The sequence below is a fragment of the Talpa europaea genome (genome assembly GCF_964194135.1).
Source record: "Talpa europaea genome assembly, chromosome: 4".
In the NCBI taxonomy this organism is placed as follows: Eukaryota; Metazoa; Chordata; class Mammalia; order Eulipotyphla; family Talpidae; genus Talpa; species Talpa europaea.
Genome location: NC_140070.1, coordinates 106,946,369 through 106,968,173, shown reverse-complemented (window position 1 = coordinate 106,968,173; position 21,805 = coordinate 106,946,369). Strand labels below are relative to the sequence as shown.

General features: G+C 33.5%; 1 protein-coding gene across 18 annotated transcripts in view; it reads left to right on the top strand.

The window, feature by feature from the left end:
• DLG1 (discs large MAGUK scaffold protein 1) overlaps positions 1 to 21,805 on the top strand; it is a gene marked incomplete at both ends in the record, with an annotated part of 194,164 nt that overhangs the window by 74,988 nt on the left and 97,371 nt on the right. For 6 of the 18 annotated variants that reach the window (XM_084232265.1, XM_084232264.1, XM_084232267.1 and 3 more), the window contains one exon: positions 18,243 to 18,341. The exons of the other annotated variants lie outside the window; for them this stretch is intronic. In XM_084232265.1, coding sequence (XP_084088391.1) covers positions 18,243 to 18,341 — 99 coding nt within the window. The remainder of the gene's footprint in view (positions 1 to 18,242; positions 18,342 to 21,805) is intronic. 18 annotated transcript variants of the gene reach the window in all.

Here is a 21,805-nt window from a genome sequence, read left to right as displayed (position 1 = left end):
AATTAACAGTTTAAAGAGATGAACAAAAAATAAAAAGTCCCAAATTTAATATGTATATAATTAATAACAATTTAAATGAAATACTATTATTTGGTATTGGGGAAGTATTTGTATTTAAGGCATTTTTATAGATAATTATTCACCATTAGTAAAAATGAAAGGATAAAAATAGTCTGTTTTTTAAAAAGTGAAAATGCTTTTGTCCTTTGACCTCCAAAATAGTTAAATTAACAAAATATATAAATATGTCCTTGATCCTTTTTAAAATTATGTCCATTTAAAATCTTTAAATAATAATTAGAAGCAGCACAGTAAGTATAAGCTGTTAGCACCTTCTTTATTGTTTTTGGTTGCCAGAATTCTGTTTCAATAGTTCACAATTTTTAAATGTCAGATTTCTTAAGTAATAAATTCTGCTTATTTTTCTTACACCTTTGAGCGAAATGAAATTACTAAACTAAGGAGAATCATTAATTTTATTGATAATGAGGTTACATATAGTCAAAACTTATTTGGAGGCAGCAATTGATTTAACTCTTAGATTGAATACTGCCCCAAGGATTTAACTAACATGATTTTGACTACAATTACATATACCAAAAGAGACAGACTAAAGCTTGGCATTGTTATATTGTAGAGAAATATTAAATTATAGTTTCCGTTATCAATAAGATATGTTAAGGACTTTAAAAACTATATAGTCATATGTAAATGTATAGTTTATATAAATTCACACTACTATATATTAATATATAGAAACTACCATTGATATGTAATTCATATTAGGGTCATACAAATGAAAAAAAAGGTAAGCAAAATAGTTAACATGTAAAACTATCGAAACCTCAGACTTCCATTATAGTTACTTAAAAGTTGGAGCAAAAACTTACTGTATTACACTAAAATTGTCAGATTTTTTTATAAAAATTATTTGCTCCTGTGGTGGCAATTAAGCCTATAAAACTGTTTTAAAATTTTATTTTCACCCCCATTCGATCATTTGTGTATACTAAGTCACTTCATTTTTATTTTTTTGAGACCTCTTTCTCTTCCTTATCTTTTTCATTATCTTTGTATTTCCTCTCTAGACATGTTGGCTGACATTAAATCAGAGGTTTTAGCTTTTATTTCTTCTGCTCTGGAGTACAAACATGTTATTTTTCATTCTGTATATTTTTTTAACTGATGAGTTGCATATTTTATATATGCAACTCTTTGGAATTCATTTTGTGGGCTAAAATATAACTAAGAAATACTAGATATACTTGTATCTTAGTTGTTGCTAGAATCCATTTTTCTGTTTCATCTACTGACTTACAACAGTTTTGTTTTTTATCACCAGAAGAATTTGTATATTGTTAAAAACAAAGTAGATTAATGAAATGTCACAAATTCCTTGAACATATACTGTATACCTGAGAAAATAGTAGTATGATAATGATTTGCTTTATGATTGATAAATAGCAGTAATTACTAAGTCTCCTATTTTACTGTTGTCAAAATATAACATTTGATAGCAAAATCTAATTCCATCAAACTATTCTGCATGATACTTTCAGTAATTTGGAGAGTTGATATTAAATCAAGTTTTATTAATTTGAAAGTCATTACTCTGGTTTAACAGTCCCCAAAATATCCTTTGTATTTGAGGAAAAAGTGTGCTTACTTTAGAGATTCCTTTATACTGTTTGTCTATTGGAGGTATCCCTGTCCCTAAATGATTTAAGTGTCAGGTTCTTTAAAAATCTAGAACTAGTAGGAAATCATTGGTTTTTTAAATGATAAGGAAACCGTGTTGTTTAAAAACGTGTGCAAGACCCTCATCTTCTAGATAGGGTTTGGAATATAGATGGTTCTCAATAAATGTTGATAGAACTTTCAATCACCTAAAACCTTATTAACTCATGATTTACCATATATGGCACATAATGCAAAAACTCTTGGGTCTCTATATTTATTGGGTATAGTCTCTTCCCTCACATGTTCCTTTACTTCATTATAGTAACCCATCTCTTCTTCACTTCTCATTTCCCCCCCTCCATTCTTTATATTTTCTTCAAGTCATACAAATTCTCTATGTACCTGAGTTTCTCACCCCTTTGAGTCCCGAACCCAGTGATGATAACCATATTGTTTACAAACTATCTCTAATTTTTGTCTTTTGGTTGTGCCTGAAAAGTTTACATTGTGTGTTGATTGGTTTTATTATTTTGTTTTAATGTTGAATTGAGATGAGTTTCTGTGAATTATTAATTTCGTGTGAGTTTTTCTTTTTTGGCTTTATCATTTATGTTCTCAATTTTGAGTAGCTATTATAATAAAGAAAAAATGGCTTACGCATTGTCAAACCCTCCTCAGTTCCTTGCCTCAGCAGGTCTCTTACTCTTGCATTTAGTATCATCTGATGCCAGTCTGCTCTGTCCCATTTAGTATTAACAGACCTGTTCTAATCTAAGACCAGTTTTTATATAAGCTGGATTTTAAAGAGCTCCAGCATTATACTTCCAGACTTTGCTATTTGATTAGCTCTTAGGTAAAAAGTTTACTTACTTGGTGATATCATTACTTATTAATGAAAATAGTGATCATATAAACATTGAATAGCTGAGATGTGGAAGGTCACTATGAATATGTGTTTAGCAACTGTTTCTACTTGAAAATCCCTAACATATAGAATAGTACTTCCCCATCCCCTAAACAATTGATTTGCCATGTTAAGCTGAAAACAACAAAACTCCCTTCCTAGAAGTGAATAGAACAGACATAATGACTTGTCATAGTTGAAGTAGAACAATAAAATTTTAATAAGTGAATATTTACATGAATAAAGTAATCTGCTTTTAAGAGAAAAAACCCTGTCCTAAATTAAAATAAATGAAAACACTGTCCAGATAGCCTTGTTTTGGAAAAATATGTAGTCTAATTTGTGATTAAAAATACTGTTTTCCTAAACAGGTACATTCTGTACTATAAAAGGTTTAGTTTTGACACTATCTTTTAGATATATGGCCCAAAATTACCATTATAGTATCAGCTTCATTGAAATGATTATATTATATAATTTAATGCATGTAGCGTACTTAGGCCACTTATCTGGCCACTATTATTTCATTATATTATTACTTCATTTTTATATTACTTAACTATGACAGTCTGGACAAATTCAAATACACATAATTAGGAATTACTGCACCTAGAAAAGTACAGGTCATTCATTTACTCAGTAAATAGTGTTGATTGAATAAGTTAACTGTGTGTGTTAGTCATGTGGTTTTTTAAGAACTACACATCTCAGCCCTCAAAATTGCAGAGTTTAAGGGAGGAACTCCAAAGAACATCTCAGAATCTTGATACTACCAATTCCTTTACTTTGCTTCTCTTCCCAAAGCTCCCTTCTGAAATTGCTAAAGCTGTCACAAGTAAATGCCTACATTTAACTGATTTTCCGCCTTTTACTAAGTTCCTCCAAGCATACCATCCAGACGAATTTTATACTGTACATCTTTTTTAACCTTCATCATCACAAAAAGCCCAAACCTAGAATCCTGTCACTCATTTCTTTATCCTTATGTGACTCCGGTAGATCTCTAATCTCCCAGACCCTTTCACTCTGCCCTTGGGAACTCCCAATTTATCATCAACAGGACCTTTGTCCTGAGCATCCTCTATGATGGTTAATCTCACCTTTTCCCCTCTCATAAAACCTGGCACTCCCTAAGATTATTTTTTCTGTAGCCCTCATACAAAAAGTGGAATTTTTTTATCCGTGACACCCCATGCATCATGGGGCCAATAAGTGGAGTCAATGTCTCCCTTGCTCATTATTAATATTTATAGAGGATTGTAGCTACTCCTCTTAAAAAATAAAGATGTCGTTAGATGGTATTTTCTATTTCCCCTCCTTTTCTGGTCAACTGCATCTCCCAATCACTCCTACTGCTGATGATTTTATTTTATTCATACTCTTTTATTTTTCCCACTATTCCTGTAATCCTTCTTAGATATTTTCATATCCTTATGTTAGAATTAGTTATTTTAGAACAACACTCATCTCACTTCCTTAGTATCCTTACCTCTAAGTATCTCGTTTCTTCTTTTACTTGAGTGAGCAGCTTAAATGGTTATATTTAAGACCTCATTACCATCAGGGTACCACTTACAAAATCTCCATTGCAAGCATTTTAAGCTCTCTAACTAGAATGTCTTTCTTTTCTGCTTGCTTCCAACTATAATGACTTTTTCCACCCTCTGAACACATCCTAGTCTATGTTTTTTTATCATCTATTCCTTTCATACTAATTTCTACCCTTGCTTTGCTCACATTCCTGGTCCATGACTATAAACACCACCTTTCATATCTCAACTCTCTTGTTCCTTTGTCACTTCATTGGTATGATCCAATCTTGGTTAATTGCGGCTCTGCCTCCTCCACATAGGCTCCATAGCTACACATTAAACTTCTAGTACCTGTTTAGTGACCCTCATTCTCAGTTGATGGTATTTCTCTCTGTTAAATTAAATGAACCATCTGTGTTTCTAAAGCTCACCCTTCAATTTCACATTAGATCTTAGTTCCTTTTGCTATTCAAGGACTTCTGAAATTATCTCTTCATTGTATCATCTGTCTTTTCCCTTTTACTGGATAATTCCCATAGCTTGAATACCTACTATAATACCTCTCATCAAAACAACCACCACCACCAAAAATCCCTCTTTTGGAGTATAAGCAAATCTGATTTATCAGTTCTCAGTTTTACTTGACCCCACCACAGGCTGATTACTCCTTCCTTTAATTTATTTTCTCCTTTAACTATAGAATACTGTCCTGATAGTTTCTCAATTTTAGTTTTCTTTGTAGCATCATCTTCTTCCTACTGGTAAGTGTTAAAATGCCTCAGGACTCAGTCCTTGAACTTCTCCCTCCTTCCAGTTCTATGCCTTTAAATAACAGCAGTATTTGTCTTTAGCGCAGAGACAATCTCTGTAGACTTGGTATCTAACTTCCTATTCAGTGTCTCCACTTGGATTTAGCATCTGACAGTTAACATATTAAAAACAGAATTTCTAATTTTATTACTCTTCCTATCTTCTTCAGTACACCATTCACTGATGTATTGAAGAAAAATACCTTTAATCTATTCCTTTTTTCTTTGTTGCACAGTCTAACAGCAAGTGCTAGTCACTCTTTTTCAGAATATATTTATGATCTGACCATTTTTCACTGTTTCTATAACAACTAATTCAAAATATTTAATTTATTGCTTGAACTAAAGCTTGAACATCTAGCTGGTCTCCCTGTCTCCATTCTTTCCTTTCACCAACCTGTCCTTCACCCAGCATGGAGTCATCTTTACAGAATATAAGTCAGTTCATATCAGTACCTTGTTTTCAGCCCTACCAATTTATAGTTAAATTCTAAATTCTTATTTGCTAAAGGTCCTGTTTGATCTAGTCCCTCACAGTGTCTCCAATCTCATTTTTTACTATTGCCTCACTTATTTTACTCCAGCTATACTGGCCTGGCCTTGTTCCTGTTCTTCAAATATATTAACTTGTGGTCATCTCATAGCCTTTATCTTACTGTTTTCCTTTGCCTGGAGCATTTCAGATATTCTTAGACTTCATTCCCTTTCAGATTTCTGCTCATCTGTTGTCTTCCAGAGGGCCTTTCTAGAGTTTTTTTTTCTTTTTAAATAATTTATTCTTTTAATTGTGGTAACTTTAGAATTTTCTGTATCACCACCTTCCTAAATTCTTACCTAAGGTAACAGACACCTCTTCTTTCCTTCTATTTATTTTTCCTCATAACACTTAATACTATCTGATTATTTATTGAATTTTTTTCTGTGTGAATTCTCCATTTGGCCTTCTATAAAATATCTTATAGATATTTTATCTGAAATTATACTGGGCCTTTAACTCATGATTCTCTTCTTATTTATCCCTCTGTGGAGAAATACAGGTGAGGCAGGAAGAAAAGTGGAAACGTCCTTATATCTGGATGATTATGTAATTCATTGACCAAACTGCAATAATTTTGATGGAAAGAGGGAGCTATTAAAAATTAAAATAGGACAGCAGGCATAAATACAAACTTCTCTGGCAAACAGAGGCATATGGTACCCCATTTATAACCATTTATCTTCTGACTATTCCTACCAAGAGGTAGATAAAAATATTCACGCCAAGATCTCTCTGCCTTGGATCCTCCCAGATTGACACAACTCCTTATTTATGCATGTTTCATATATACATTTGACCTCATGGCCAATGATAGTTGTGTTTTGAGAGTTCTTCATCTCTAAGGAATGGAATTGGTTATAATCAATAGTATGTTGACTTTGTGTTAAGCTAGAGTATATCAGGTAGGTAGACAATCCTTTTATACTACTTTGGAAATGCTGACTCTGTTAGGAGGATAGTTTCTAGGACAATGGGTAGAAATAGTCTCCTTTGGATATTGACTAACCAAGGATAAAAAGTCAGTTATACTGGTTGTGAGATGCTCACGCTTAGTAGAGTTTAACTTCCTACTCAAAAGGAATTTTGTAAGATTAATACCATGAATCAGATTTGGAAATTAATTGTTCCCTTTTAAGTATAGAGATGACTATTAAAAGTAATTATTTATAGTGGTTATATTGGTTATATAAACTTTTTAAAATACAAAGTTGACCGTGTGATCCAGCAATTGCAAAACATGGTACTTACTCAAATGAATTCAAAATTTATGTCTATAGGAAAACCTGCACATTGATGTTTCATAGTACCTTTATTCATAATTGTCAAAATTTGGAAGCAGCCAAGATATCTTTCAGTATTTGAATGACTAAGCAAATTCTGACACATTCAGACAACAAAATGTTACTTGGTGCTAAAAAGAAATGAAAAGAATTGGTAGAACCTTATATGCATATTACTAAGTGAAAGAAACCAATTAGAAAAGCTCCATACTGGATGTTTGCAATGATATGACATTCTGGAAAAGGGAAAACTGTGGAGACAGCTTAAAAAATCAGTGATTACCAAGGTTAGGGATGAGGGAGGGATGAATAGGTAGAGCACAAAAGAATTTTAGAGCAGTGAAACTATTTTGTATGATTTGATCATGGTAAATATAATAACATGTTATTATAAACTTGTAAAAACCCATAGTGCATATAACACCAAGAGTGAACACTGATGTAAACTGTGGGTTTTGTGTAATAATGATGTCAGTGTAGGTTCATCAGTTGTACAAAAATACCATTCTAGTGGGAAATGATAATGGGGAGGCTATATGTATTTGTTAGCAGAGATTTTGTGGGAACTCTGTTCTTTCCATTCAATTTTGCTGTGAACCTGAAATTACTCTCAAAAATAATCTATGTAAAAGAATAAAATTGATATCCTAATGTGTAGTTTGATGAATAAGTAAATTTTACAATATAAGCTCTTTGTAAATAGGATGTGTGCTGTGTTCATTTTTGAGGCTTTATATTGCATCTTGATTGTTAGGTGGCCCTTTTGTCAATGACATATAAGTAAACTGAAAGCAAATTCACAAGCTGCAATTCATATATTTTTAATATACACAAACCAGTGTTAAAGTTAGCCTTTAAAATAATGTGTCAATACAGTGCTGAAAAATAACCCACATGCTCTTTGGGCTAGGGGAGAGATTCTGCCTGCATGACATTTTTGCCCAAGCAGATTTGTTTTCATGAGATGGTACTTTACAGAGTAAACCAGTTGAATAATGATTTGCTTAATATCAGCTACTAAATCATAAGCTTCAGGGCCTCCCCAGTGGCACAGCGGGTTGAGCGCTGAACTGTAAAGCTGTCCACAGCCTCTGCAGTGCAGGTTCAATTCCTGTCTGGCCAGGGAGAAACCCACGTGGCGTGGCAGACCTCTCCAGCCTCGCCTGCTACTCCCCTCAGCAGTGTCTTCAGTCCGTTTACCTGTTCTGCTCCCCGCTCTCTCTGGTGAATTCTCTCACCCTCCCGTGCCTCTGACCTGTACCTCAGTTCTTGTATAAATAAATAAATCTTTTAAAAAAAAATCATAAGCTTCACAAGAGCTGGTAGTACAAGATATATGTTTTCTTCTCTTATATTCCAGAACCTACCATGGTGAATGCAGTTGATAAATATTTGTTGAATGAATAAGCAAATGTTGCAAACGGTTTTATTTTAATTTAGTCTGATGATTGCTGTAAGGAAGTTTGGAGTTTCTAATTGTGATTTGACCACTGTAAGTTTCCCAAGCCATTTTTGTATGAAACTGTGCTTAAAAATTATTGAGTCTACATTACAGAGTTTGGTTAATTCATGTGTAATTCAAAACTCTGAAAAAATTAAGGCCTCTATATTTTTATACAGGTGAAGAACTTAAATTCTTATCTTTAAAGTTTTGCTTAGTATCATTTTCCTTAAGGATCTTTTACTGTGCTATCCTCTGTACTTCCTGGCACTGTTAGATAGCTTTTTCAGTCCTCCATTTTTATATAAAATTTCAGAATTTTGATAAATGTAAAAAATAGTTGTTCAGTCATGTGGAAAACAGTAGCCTACTATTATCACCTTATTTAGCAAATTTTATTTTTTTTTTTTAATAGAGGCATGCTTTATTTATTTGTTTGCTGGTTTGTTTGTTTTGTTTATACATGTACTGGGTACAGTCAGAAGCGCGGGAGGGTGAGAGAATTCACCAGAGCCAGAGCGGGGAGCAGAGCAGGCAGAAGGACCGAAGTACACTGCTGAGGGGAGCAGCGGGCGGCAGGAGAGGTCTGCACGCCATGTGGGACCCTCCTCTGGTGGCCGGGGAGCAGCCGGGGATCGAACCGGCGCCGCAGAGGCCGCGCGCGCAGTTTCGCAACCCAGCGCTCAACCGCTGCGCCACCGGGGAGGCCCTATTTAGCAAATTTTAAATAAAACAACTCACGTGGTAATTTTACAGGCATATGCAAATCAATCAACAAAGACTGGACCTATTTTGTGCAAGGGTAAAAACCATCTCGAAGCCTTAGAATTTTAGAAGCCAACATACAACTTCTGCCCTGGATAAATTTATTTAAAAGATTTTTCTCTCTCATCCCTTAACAGGAGTGCCTATTTGTTCTTTAACCTTCAGAAAAACTCAGTTTGATCCCATTTCTGAACAGTATTTTCCGTATTTACGAAATCTAAACTCTGACTTTGACTGAGCCAGCTCTGGAGTATGAAGAAGGTATTATGACAGAATGGAACCAAGTGAGAAGTTTATAAATTTTTGTTGGTCCTGAGAAAACAAGTGGAGATTAGTCTGAAATTTGAACGAAACAGATCCCAGTCTCATTTTTTGATAGTTAACTCGGATTAAATTTTGGTAGAGTCATCTAATATATCAAAGGGTTATAAATTTGGAAAAGAAATTGGTTTGAAAGCATTTTGAAAGATAGAAAAAGAAATATGCATACCAACACCGCTCTTAGTAATTGAAATTTATCTTTTTCATTGTAGTTACTCCTGAATTCCTACTATCCCTAAAAGTATATTAGAGGTTGCATCCTGGCAGAATGCCTTTCCTGTCCATTTATTCTGGAGTCTGACACTGGCTGCCATTAAGGCATTACCACTGAGTCTAACGAAATATTTCAGTTCAAGAAATATTTACTTGAAGCCTCATGGTTTGCCAGGTGAAACACACAAAATCCCTGCCCACATGAAGCCTACATTCTAGTGCTAATATTCACAATGCTGAGAGAATTTGGGTGATAACAAGTTGCTCAGTGTTGGAATGTAGGTAGTGGTGAAGAGAGTACTGGAAGAATGAGGTCCAAGAGGTAAGGACTAGGGAGGAAATAGTAGATTGTTTAGCTTTTCTGGAACTATTTTAAAGAAGCAGTGTAGTATACTGGTTGGGCATAATGTCTTTAAAAGGATGGTGGCCTGGGTTTTAGTCTATTCTGCCATATTCTAGCAATAGCAAGACAAATTACCTAAATTCTAGCTATAGCAAGACAAATTTCCTAAATTCTATCTCTTTTCTTCACCAAAATAGGAATGAAATGTTATTGTCATTAATATTTTTTAAAGATTTATTTATTTATTTATTTATTTATTTATTTATTTATTTATTTATTTATTTGTACAAGCACTGGATATAGTCAGAAGCGCGGGAGGGTGAGAGAATTCACCAGAGCCAGAGCGGGGAGCAGAGCAGGCAGAAGGACAGAAGCACATTGCTGAGGGGAGCAGCGGGCGGCAGGAGAGGTCTGCGTGCCATGTGGGACCCTCCTCTGGTGGCTGGGGAGCAGCCGGGGATCGGGGATCGAACCGGCGCTGCAGAGGCTGAGGGCAGTTTTGTAACCCAGCGCTCAACCGCTGTGCCACCGGGGAGGCCCTATTGTCATTAATATTTAGTGAGAATTAAATGAGGCACAATACATACAAGCACTTTTTATAATAATTGACATCAGTAAGGTACCTGCCATTATCATCATCATTTTTTCATCAACAGGACCACCACCACCACCATCATCTGTTTCACAAAATATCCTGGTCTTTTAAGTGAGGAATAAGAGTTATGGAGAAGCAACCTAATTTACAGAATGATAAAAATTTAGGTTTTAGTCAGAATATATGTAACCTATACAGGGTTGAGCCAGAAAAACAAACCACATAATTATTACTGAGCACGTACTATGGGGGGTTGCCAAAAAAGGAATTAGAGAACTGAAAAGCAAAAATTGGGAACAGCATTTTTTGGAAAAGATGATGGGAACACCAAGGTAAAACAGAAATCGTAACCACAGAATCACAGAACCTAAAACTTTGGAGATGAGCACCACAGGTTTCAAATATGAACTGCCAGTGCAATTTATTTACTAATACAGTTTAGAAAGAAAGAAAATGAAAATCCTTTGAGCAAAAATACTTGACCAGATATTTTCAAATAGGACATTACTAGGCAGTTAGCAATTGGTAGATTGATAACAACATGAAACTGGCCATTTGGGTGGCATTTTTATATTTTGAAACTTCTTTTCTAAGGTTATCAAATGTAGAACATCTTGAACATCTTCTGATTAGTAATGGTTGCCCAAATACACAGAATCTTTTAGCAGTATCGTCTATGTATATTGCATGAAAATGGGGGGGGGGGCACACTAGACATTTTAGAGTGCTAATGAAGTCATTCTCTTTTGGCAGTCATGTGTTTGCTTTCATTCAGCAAATACATATTAAGTACTTCTTATGAGATAGGCACTGTTCTAAGCAGTAGCCATATCGGCATGAATAAAACAAGAATACCTGTTCTTATCTATCTTTGATTAAAGTGGAGAAGACAGATAATAAATATAATTAAAATATGTAGCTTGCTGGAGAAAAAGTAAAACAACAATAAGAAATGTGTGTGAGTATGTGGTGGAAGGTAATAGGATAACTAAGAGGGTGGTGGGAGGTAATAGGATAATTAAGTATGTGGAAGGAGGTAATAGGATAACTAAGGTGATGTTTGAGTAAAACCATGAAAGACCTTATGGAGTTGAGCCATGTGTATATCTGGGCCAAGGGCGTTCCAGGCAAGAGAAATCATAAAATGAAAGACTCTAAGGCAGGTGCATGCTTAGAATGCTTGGGAAACAACAAGGGAGATGATCAGTATGACTCAAATACTAAGTGGGAAGAGAATAGTAGAAGAGGACTTCAGAAAAGGTATGGCCTAAATCATTAGGGAATTATAGAAGATTGAATAGAATAGGACAAATATATGAATACCAGGAAGCATTAATGGCCCATTTTAGGTTAGTAATCATTTTAAGTTAGGTTGTGTGTTTCTGTAGCTACAGCCGGAGAAAATCATGTGAAAAAGCCACATTATAATTGGGAGTTTCTTACCAATGTTAGTTATGTAACTGTATCTTTAAATCCACGTTTTAGGTCTCTGTTTACCAGCTGAATGGTAATAGAAAACCATTTTTTCATGACAAATGGATGGTAAACCTTAACTAAATTCTTGCAAGCAGAAATAGAGTCATGAATTAGATGATCTGTGAACTAACAAATTTGCACCCATGTTTCTATAATAGGATTTTTAATCACTATATCTAAACCACAAGATCTAAAAAGAAAATTGTGGGAAAAAGTAGAGGAGGGACCCCTGTGGCCTATAATGGAGGATTATGGGTGCTTCAGTAGTGGATGTGGTGTGTAACATCCATATGAAAATGTATGAACCTAAATCATAACTGTGTTATAAATCAGTGTTACCTCAATTTAAAAAGTTATAAAAATGTTAAATAAAATTTTAAAATTGTCTCTTAACACCCTTAGTGATTTGTTTCAAAACATATCTAGTTTTATTGAGTGACTCTGAGATAATTATGACATGGGTGTCATATGCAGCTGGTTCACATAATGAGTTTGTTTTTGTTTTTTCACTATATCACTTTATAGTGAAGGTGCTTTTTGAAGTAAATGTGGCAAAAGGGCATTTGAATCAAGAAAGAAACAGATGTAAGCCATGAAAAAACACCTTATTCTGAAGGTGCTGGACCCTTGTTGAATTCAGTGATTCCCAACCAGAGTAGTAAATCTACTCTGCTATATTTTATCCTTCTGTAAACATTCAAAAGGTTTACTTTTTTTTTCCCCCTGGTTTCTCCATCCCTCTTAGATAGCTTCCTTGACATTTAATGAGAGAAACATATCTCATAGTAGATCTTTAAACAAGAGAACTTGGATTAAGAATATTAAGTATGCCATATAGAAACAAAGTCCTTATTGACAGTGACACGAAGGCAGTTAAATAACAAAAAGATTTGCTAATTCATAGTCTTCATTTTCCTATGTATGGTATAAATATATTTCGATTTTATTGAGTCTTTGTATATATTCAAATTCAGTTTACCTCCATTCTATTAATGAGAAAAAAATTGCATGTATTCAGATAGCCTTGTAAATCTTATGCTTGGTCAAACTATGATGAAAAAAATAATTTGTGGTGGCCATTGTGGATATTGTTTTTAATAGTCCTTCCTTCTTCCCAGCATCCCATCAGTCATCAGATACAACAGTCCCACATTCAAAAAAATCGATCTGGATTTCACTACACATGTCCATTTTTGTCATTGCCATCATTCATTTTAAGTCATTGATCATCTTTCAGCTGGATTATCATAAGTGCCTCCAAAAATTGTTCCTCTGTCTGTATCAGGACTCAAATGTACATATTAAAACCAGTTTAACTATATTAAAACAAAGGAATTTAAGAAAGGAAGGTACATTCAGTATGTTTTTTTTCTATTTGAATGAATGAAAGTGAAAGAGTAGTGCACAGTTAAAAATGTAGATAGATGTCAATTCCCATTAATGCACAAGGCTTTGGGTCACTTTCATGAAAATCTGTTACATTTTAAAAGCTGATTTTGTAATTTTAAACGTTTTTGCGCTTATTTTTTAGGTAAAATTGGTTTACAGCCATGTATATGATTTTGTAATTTTAAGTTTTTTTTCTGAAATGTAAAATAAAAAGCTATGAAGCAAATAAGAACCTCTAAAATGAATCAGCTTAAACATTTTTTGAAAATGTCAATTTGATGCTGGTGTAAAGTACTTATAAAATACGTACAATCCAGTTATCTTATAGGAATTCACAATTTTCTGCAGTGTTCTTGGAGTTAGAGACAGTTTTAATATTATAGCCTCTGTTGTCATGGAAACAAGTCTCTGAAGGCAGCCTCAGAGGCTAATGATGCCATGGTGTTGCTATGGATAGAAACAACTGAGACTGTTGTTAGTCACATGGTCAGGATTGCAAAAACAAAACTCTTTGGAGCTGATCTTATTGAGTGATACAAATGGAGAAGGAAAAGAATGATGTCACTATTCTAGTCACTGTTGTTCTAATTAATGAAATACATCTATAAGATTTTTTTCAAGTTTAAATGTTTAGCTGAATTCCTTATTTTCTGTAATAACCCAAATATAGTGTATCCTTCTGCCTCATTATATAGTTTAGAATTCCATATCTTCTACAGTTTCTTTTTTTTTTAACCAGGCTCTCAATTCTGTGCTCAAAATATCTTCTTACCTCTGTTTTATTCTGTTACCAGATCTAATTAACATTTATGCTGTTGCTTATCAGTCAATCTTCATTTGGTTATCTGTTATCTGTTTAAGACTATTTCTGTTTCAAATGAACTAATCAAATTAGTTTGTTGTTCTGTAATTCTTTGTTACTTGAATTGGTAATTGTGTCAGCTGTGGGAAGACTTTTTCAGCAGTATATATACCTTTCTTCAGGAAGAGGCAGGAGTATCTCTTCATTTATTTTCAAAGTAACTTGCTCAGTGCCCTATAGAAAGTAAAGTAGATTAAGAGGGTAAAAGTGTTAGGATTTTTAAAATAGTATTTATATTCTTATCTGAAGCAAATGGACTTTTGAAGAGGTTCAGGGCCAAGGTTGAAATTTAATATTAAAAGGTTTATAGTTTATCATAAAAGATTTTGAAGCGCAGCTGCCCAGTGGAGGAAATTTTTGTGCTTGGCCTTGCAATTTGACATGTAACTTTGTATTTTTATGTTAAAGTAGATTATTAATAGCTACTCTCTGACCCTATTAAAGAAGCATAAAGAAACTTAAAGGTGATGGATATTTCTGTTACCCTGGTTGTAATATAAATGTAAACATGTTCAGACATTTCAAATCATATATATTAAAGATGTGTAGGTTTTTATTAATAACACCTTAATAAAGCTGTTTTAAAAAGTAAAACTCATATCTTTGATATTTTCAGTGAGTATAGCCAGTTATTTTATAGTGTATCATATACATTTGGTGTGCCAATTATTTGGGTTTGTCTGATGTTTAATGATTAGATTCAAGTCATACATCTTTGATAAGAATATCACAGAAGTGATATATTCTTACAACATCTATCAGGTAACCGTGTGATTTCGATTTGTTCCATCCCTCGTAGATGTTTGCTTTGATTAAGATAGCTAGATTTCACCATTCTCATTAAATATTTTGAGGGGAGGGGTGTGTGTGTGTGTGTGTGTGTGTGTGTGTATGTATTCATATCTCTGCCACATTCCAGCTTTCATCTATTAGAATGAAATGGAAGATTCATTCAGCAGCAGCAGTTTTAACATCCATTGATGTCCCTGGAATAAATTATTACTACAATGGCTACCAAATGATGATTTTGTAATTCCATTATTCTGTCTACATTATCAGTTGACATTCTTTTCTCATCTCTCTATTTATTCACCCTCCATTGAAACTCCTGTGCCGATGTCCTATCCCCTTCCTTTTCCTTTCTCCCCCACCCCCATTCTTCCTGGTAGCCAGTATATTTTTCACAGAGTCTAATAATTATTTTTGCTGCCCTGTGCCATTTTGTTTTCTTTGGATTTTATATTCAACAAATAAGGAAAACCATCTTACATTTTCTTATTTCATTTAGCATAATCACCTCAACATCCAGTTTGTTCCCTCTAGCACCTCCATCTTCTTCACAAGAGTCTAAGTGTTAAATTTTTTGTGTTTCGTGTTTGTTTCCTTTGATTGTTTGTATTCCACAAATGAGTAAAACCATCCAATAATTGTCTTTCACTTTCATTTTTTTTAATAGCTGAGTGGTATTCCTAATTCCTTCCAGTTTATTTTTTGTAAACTGAACCTCAATTGTAAAATGAAGAGTTGACTTGATCCATAGCTGCTGTAACTCCCATATTTCTTATAAAATGATTGAAATGTATTTTCAAAAGATTGCGAGTATAAAAGATTATAATTATTTTTTTTCTTGTAATATAAACAAATGTTGGTGAGAATGTGTAAAAACTGGAACCCTCAAATTGAAACAGGGGTGTTAGTGGGCAGTAGGAGCAGGAGGGATACCAGGATAGTCCAGAATGCCTGGTCTCTAAGACAGCTGCCAAAAGGCCCCAGCTCTTTTCTAAGACATACCGATTTCATTCCCACCAGCATTATTTGAGCGTTCCATTTTCTGTACATTCTCACCAACTTTGCTGCTTTCTGGATTTGTTTTCCCTTTTCATTTATGTTTTTAGGGATTTATTTTTTTTATGCATATAAGAGCTGGGGTACAGGCCAGAGGCCTTGGGGGTGGGGTGGGGTGAAAGCATTTACCGGAGACAGAGTGAGTAACAGAACAGGCACATTGACTGAAATACACTGCTGAGGGGAGCAGCGGGCAAGACAGGAGAGGTGCGCTGTGCCATGTTGGGGCAGCTCCCTGTCCTGCCAGGGATCAAACTTGTGCCATGCTTCAGTGGCTGCAGATAGCTTCATAGTGCTGCAACGCAACCCCTTGTGCCACCAGTAGGGCCCTCCTTTTTTATTTTTTTTTCACTGTTTATAACAGCCTTTTATTAGGTATGAGATGCTACATCATTATAACTTTATTTGTATTTCCCTAATGAATAATGATGTTGAATAGCTTTTCATTGGCCATTTGTATATCTTCTTTGGAAAAATGTCTATTCAAGTTTCCATGCTTATTTTATAAAATAGATTTTTATTGATTTACCATTTGTTTACATGCCTACATAATTTCAGAATTACTTCATACTTCAACATGTGCAAATGCTTTATTCACCCACTACCAAAGCTTCTATGCACTATTCTGTCCCATAATCTCCTCTAACCCCTACCTTCCCTCTGGCACCTCCATATTCTTCACAAGAGTCTAAGAGTTAAAATTTTTGTGTTTTGTGTTTGTTTCCTTTGGTTGGTTGTAGTCCACAAGTGAGTAAAACTATCCAATAATTGTCTTCACTTTCTGACATATTTCACTTAGCATAATCACCTCACATTTCATCTATATTGTTACAAACTTATGCCTATTTTGTCTGTATTTAGTTGTTGAGTTGTCAGGGTTCTTTATGTATTATGTAATATTAAACCCTCATCAGCTGCATGATTTGCAAAGATTTTCTTCCATTCTGTAGGTTGTCTTTTTTGCTTTCTTGGTAATGCCCCTTGGTGAACAAGAGGTTCTAATTCTTATAGAAATCAAGTTTATTTATTTATTTTTTGGCACTTAATGCTTTTGATGTCATAGTTAAGAATCCATTGCCAAATCCAAGGTCATGGAGATTTACATCCCTATTTCGTTCTAAGAGCTTTATGGTTTTAGCACTTATATATTTATGTTGTTGATTAATTTCAAGTTAGCATTGTCTTTGATGTGAGATCATGATTTAATTTCTTTCTTTTGTATGTAGATACCCAGTTTTCCCAGCATAATTGTGAGGAGTCTCCATACGTTTTTTATTAATCTTGATTGACTCATTTGATAACACAAATGGTTATCACTGTAATTTTATTTTGTATTTCTTTATCAGTGAGGAAAAGCATGCTTTCAAGTTTAGTGATTTGTTTCCCCTGTTTTGATTTAAACCTTTTATGTGCAATGTCCTCTTATCCATTTAATTTTTGTGTTTCTTATACATGTAGGATATATCATTCACATAGTAATATTTATGAATTAATATAGCTTTTAGGGGTTGGGTCTTATTACAAAATCCCTTTTCTGTATTCCAGTTACTCTTTTTTTTTTAAAAATAAGTGATTCATTTCAGAGTAATTGATTAAAAATATCGAAACTTCTTAAAGTATGTCACTAGAATTACCACTTCTTTTTTCTGTTTTCCAGAAAATGTCTGGCACATAATTAATGCTCAGTGAATGTTAGTGGAATTAATGACTTTACAAGCAGGTTATTACACTTTGTCATATTAGAAGCTAATAGCACAAATTATTTCAAATGATATAGATTCAATGTTTAAGTCCTTTGATCTTTTATTTGTGGATTTCTAAGTTCCAATTGCCTATCTAATAGGTACCTAAAATTACTTTGATTCTTGGAATGCAGGAAGGAAAGCAATAAAATATATTCTGAATGCTAGAAAAATATTTTGTAGTCTGGGAAGCAAGTATTTTGTCTCCTAGAGAAGGAATGTTATAAGTCATTATCTTTTATTATTTTCATTTAAACATCTAAGGATGTCACCTTTTTTAACTACAGAGCTCATCTTAACTATAGTTCTTAAAATTAGTGTTGGTGGTATAGTTTTATTTCTAAAATAAATTTCTGCAGAGCATTTTTGTCATTTAAATTGAAATAATATTTTACCTACTCAATTATCTCTGAAAACTATAATTTGTTTTTATGATAAAACTTTCTGTTGTGTGTTTCCTTTTTATTTTGGTATTTTTCCTGATTTTTTGTCGTTGATGATTTTTAGACAACAGAAGCTGTACCTCCCTCTTCTCCCACTGTCCCTGTGATCCCTGTCCTGCCAGTCCCTGCTGAGAATACTGTCATCCTACCCACCATACCACAGGTTTTTGTTTCTTTTTTTTCTTTATAAAAATTTCATTTGCTTTTAATGTTTCATTTGTATCCTTTTAAAGCTGTTTTAACAATTTCTTTGTTAGATTTGGTAATTCACCTTGGACATCAGTTGGTATTTGGGGAGAATTACATATTTCGGAGTAAATACAAAATAGATTTAATATTTGCATTTTATTAGGTTGTTTATGAAATAGAAAAACATTCTAATCTTCATAATATTCAGCCTCTCTAGATTTGTTATATATTTTGTACTTGTAAGTCTAAAATGGTTTTTCAATGCTTTTGTTTTAGGACATTTTATTTTCTAAATATAATAAAAATTATTGCCCTTTTGATCATGTATTGGGTATATCATCTTATATTGCATTTTGTTTCCTTATTTTCTTTGGAAATATGCATCTTTCTGTCATTTGCTTAGATAACCTATTTCACATTTATTAGTTAAAACTAATCACAGATGTATATAAAACATATGGGAACTCTGTGCTATCTTTACAACTTTCATGTAAATCTAAAAATATCCTAAATTATTTTTTAAGAAATTAGCATGTAACAGTCAAAAAATGAAATGAAATGATAACTAAATGTCAAAATATCTGAATATTTTTAGCTTTCAGAACTTTTGTGGTTCCAAGGTTGGCTTATTGAGACATTAACTGCTTTACCAACAGAGTCATCAATGGTGGCATTGTTAAGTATGATAATGATCTTTGGTGTAAAAGATCTCAGTTTCATTTAATTACTTTATGTGTACTTGGCATACTTTTGCTATTAGTGATCTATAGCATAACATCTAGGTAAAAATAATGCTTGCTATCTAAACAGTTTCAAAATAATTCCCATGGGAGGGAGGGATGTATATTTGATTATTCACATTTCACTGCAGCTCTCCCCCCCTAAAAAATAAAAATCAATAAGAATAGCAATAAAAAATAGGATAAGGGGAAATGCTAAGACTTCAGTTTATATTGTTGTTTTACTACTCCTATATAATCTTTGACTCTTTAGGAAAATCATTAAAAGTTCATTCATTGTGAAACTGTGTGAATTAAATAGTTAAATCCAGATGGCTGTTTTCTCTATCTTGCAGATAATAAATTGTATAAATAAATATTATTCTAATTAAGCAAACTAAAATGATGTTAACACTGTGATAGTGTAACATCTTTCCAAGTATCTAGAATATAGTTGTATTTTACTATAGAAAGTATTTTATTCTTCATCTTTTGGCGTTAAAATAATTTTCTAAACTTCTGTTATTTTGTAGTAGATTCTGTTCATATATAGTCATAGGAAAACTTCTGTTCAAGGTTCTCTGATTTATTTACTCAGGTGTTCCTAATTTAGCAACATACTATACTTGGAAATTGTTGAGATATTGCATAGCCTTGTAGTTATAAATAAAGGTCTTAGAATCAGATTGATGTAATTTGGAACTGCAATCCTACCACATATTGTGTAACCCTGAGCAGTTTACATAACCACAGTGAAAATGATAATAGTATTAGTTTGAGATGTTTCACAGTGACTGAAAAATAATAATGTATATTTATGTACATATGTGATCTAGGCTACTCATTATCACTGTTATTTCATATTTCTTTGAGAAAGTAAACCAAGGAACTAGTTAGAAAAACAAACAAGATACGTACACAGAGAAAAACTTATTTTAGCTAGACTGATTTTAGGTTTTAGTACATTACAAAAGTACATGGAGAATAGTAGCTTAGGGCCTCCCTGGCGAAAGGGGTTAAGACAAGCATTATCAAGCTATCCACAGCCACTGCAGCATAAGTTCAATCCCTGGCCAGCCAGGGAGATATACCCACATGGCACAGCAGACCTCTCCTGTCTCACCCGCTGCTCCCCTCAGCAGTGTATTTCAGTCAGTCTACCTGTTTTGTCTCCCACTCTGTCTCTGGTGAATCCTTTCATCTCCCACACCTCTGGCTTATACCCCAGTTCTTGTGTGCATAAATAAATCAATCTTAAAAAAAAAAAAAAAACCAGTAGCTTATATTGTGTTATGTGAAGAGCCAATGGCTGTGTCTCATTTTCCAGAATAAGTGTTTTTAATTAATCAAGTATAATGTACATTATAAAATTCATATAACCAATTAAAACATTGGTCCCCAGTAAATATTGAAACCTGTACTCAGTATATTATCTAGTGTAAACATTTTAAGTAGACATATTTCTTCTTAAAGATCTGTTGCTTTGTATTTTAGATGCATCAGGATGTAATAGAAATGAAAGCAAAAGACCTAAGACCTATTCAGACCTATCACTGTGACTCAAGTTACTTAACCTCTCTGATTTTGTACAGATCAGGAGATAATAGCTCCCTGACTATTCAAAATGAGTTTGTGGATCAGGCAAACCAGATAGATAAGTAGGTAGTTGATGGGTTTTCTTTTTATTTTATCTTTTGTTATAGAGATTTTATACTTCTCAGAATACTTTTATGTTCATCATGTCATTTAATTTTATGGGAGCTTACTAATTATCATGGGATTATCGTGCTTATTATGCAGAGTGGTACACGAAAAGATACACTGAATGGCAGTTTCAAGTTAGAGAAAGAGGATAAACTTTATAGTGAGACCTGACTACTACTTCAAGGCCTTACCCCTTTCTGACTGTGTGACAGTGTGGAAAATTGCTGAGCTTCCCAAAACCTCATTTCTCCATATAGAATGAGTGCATGTTAGGTGTATAACAAATGCTAGTTCTTTCTACTGGAGGTATAATTATATAATCTCTACGATATCGACCTATTACATGTGCAGGCTTATAGCTACTCCAGAGTAAACACTCTCCTTTAAACTAGATGCTTTGACCTCTATTTCTACTAGTTATGAGGAACTATGTACAATAAATAATGTATTATTGATAATGCTTTGCAGTTAATTTTTTCAGTGTGTGAAAGTCTTTGTTCATATTCATATCTGTGATTTGGAAAATTGTTTTTCATTTATTGTTTTGTTTTTGTTCTAATCATGTAAATGCTAAGATGACTATAACATTTACCCTCTCCTCCAAGAGCCTGCTGTTTGTGCCAAAAATAAGTTAACAAGTAACTCCCACATTACAGTTTTATTAAAGGTATATCCACTGCAGAGCACCATATTGCTCTGGACTCTTAAGAATTTCACAAAACATTTGAGTGTTGGGTCTTAAATAATTTGATCATTAATATGATCTATAGTATAACTTGATATATTTTCATTTTTACTCGTATCTAAATAGATTAGCATACTTGGGGTTATATTCATGAGCCAAACATTAACATCTAATCATAGTGCTCTTATTCTGTTTGTGTTTTTGTTGGTTTTTCCTGTTTTTTGTTTTCAATTCATTTAAGACTTAAGGTTGCAGAAATGTACAAAGAAATTTGATATGTTTTTACCCAGATGTTACTGTTTTATTACCATATCTGCTTTATCATTTCTA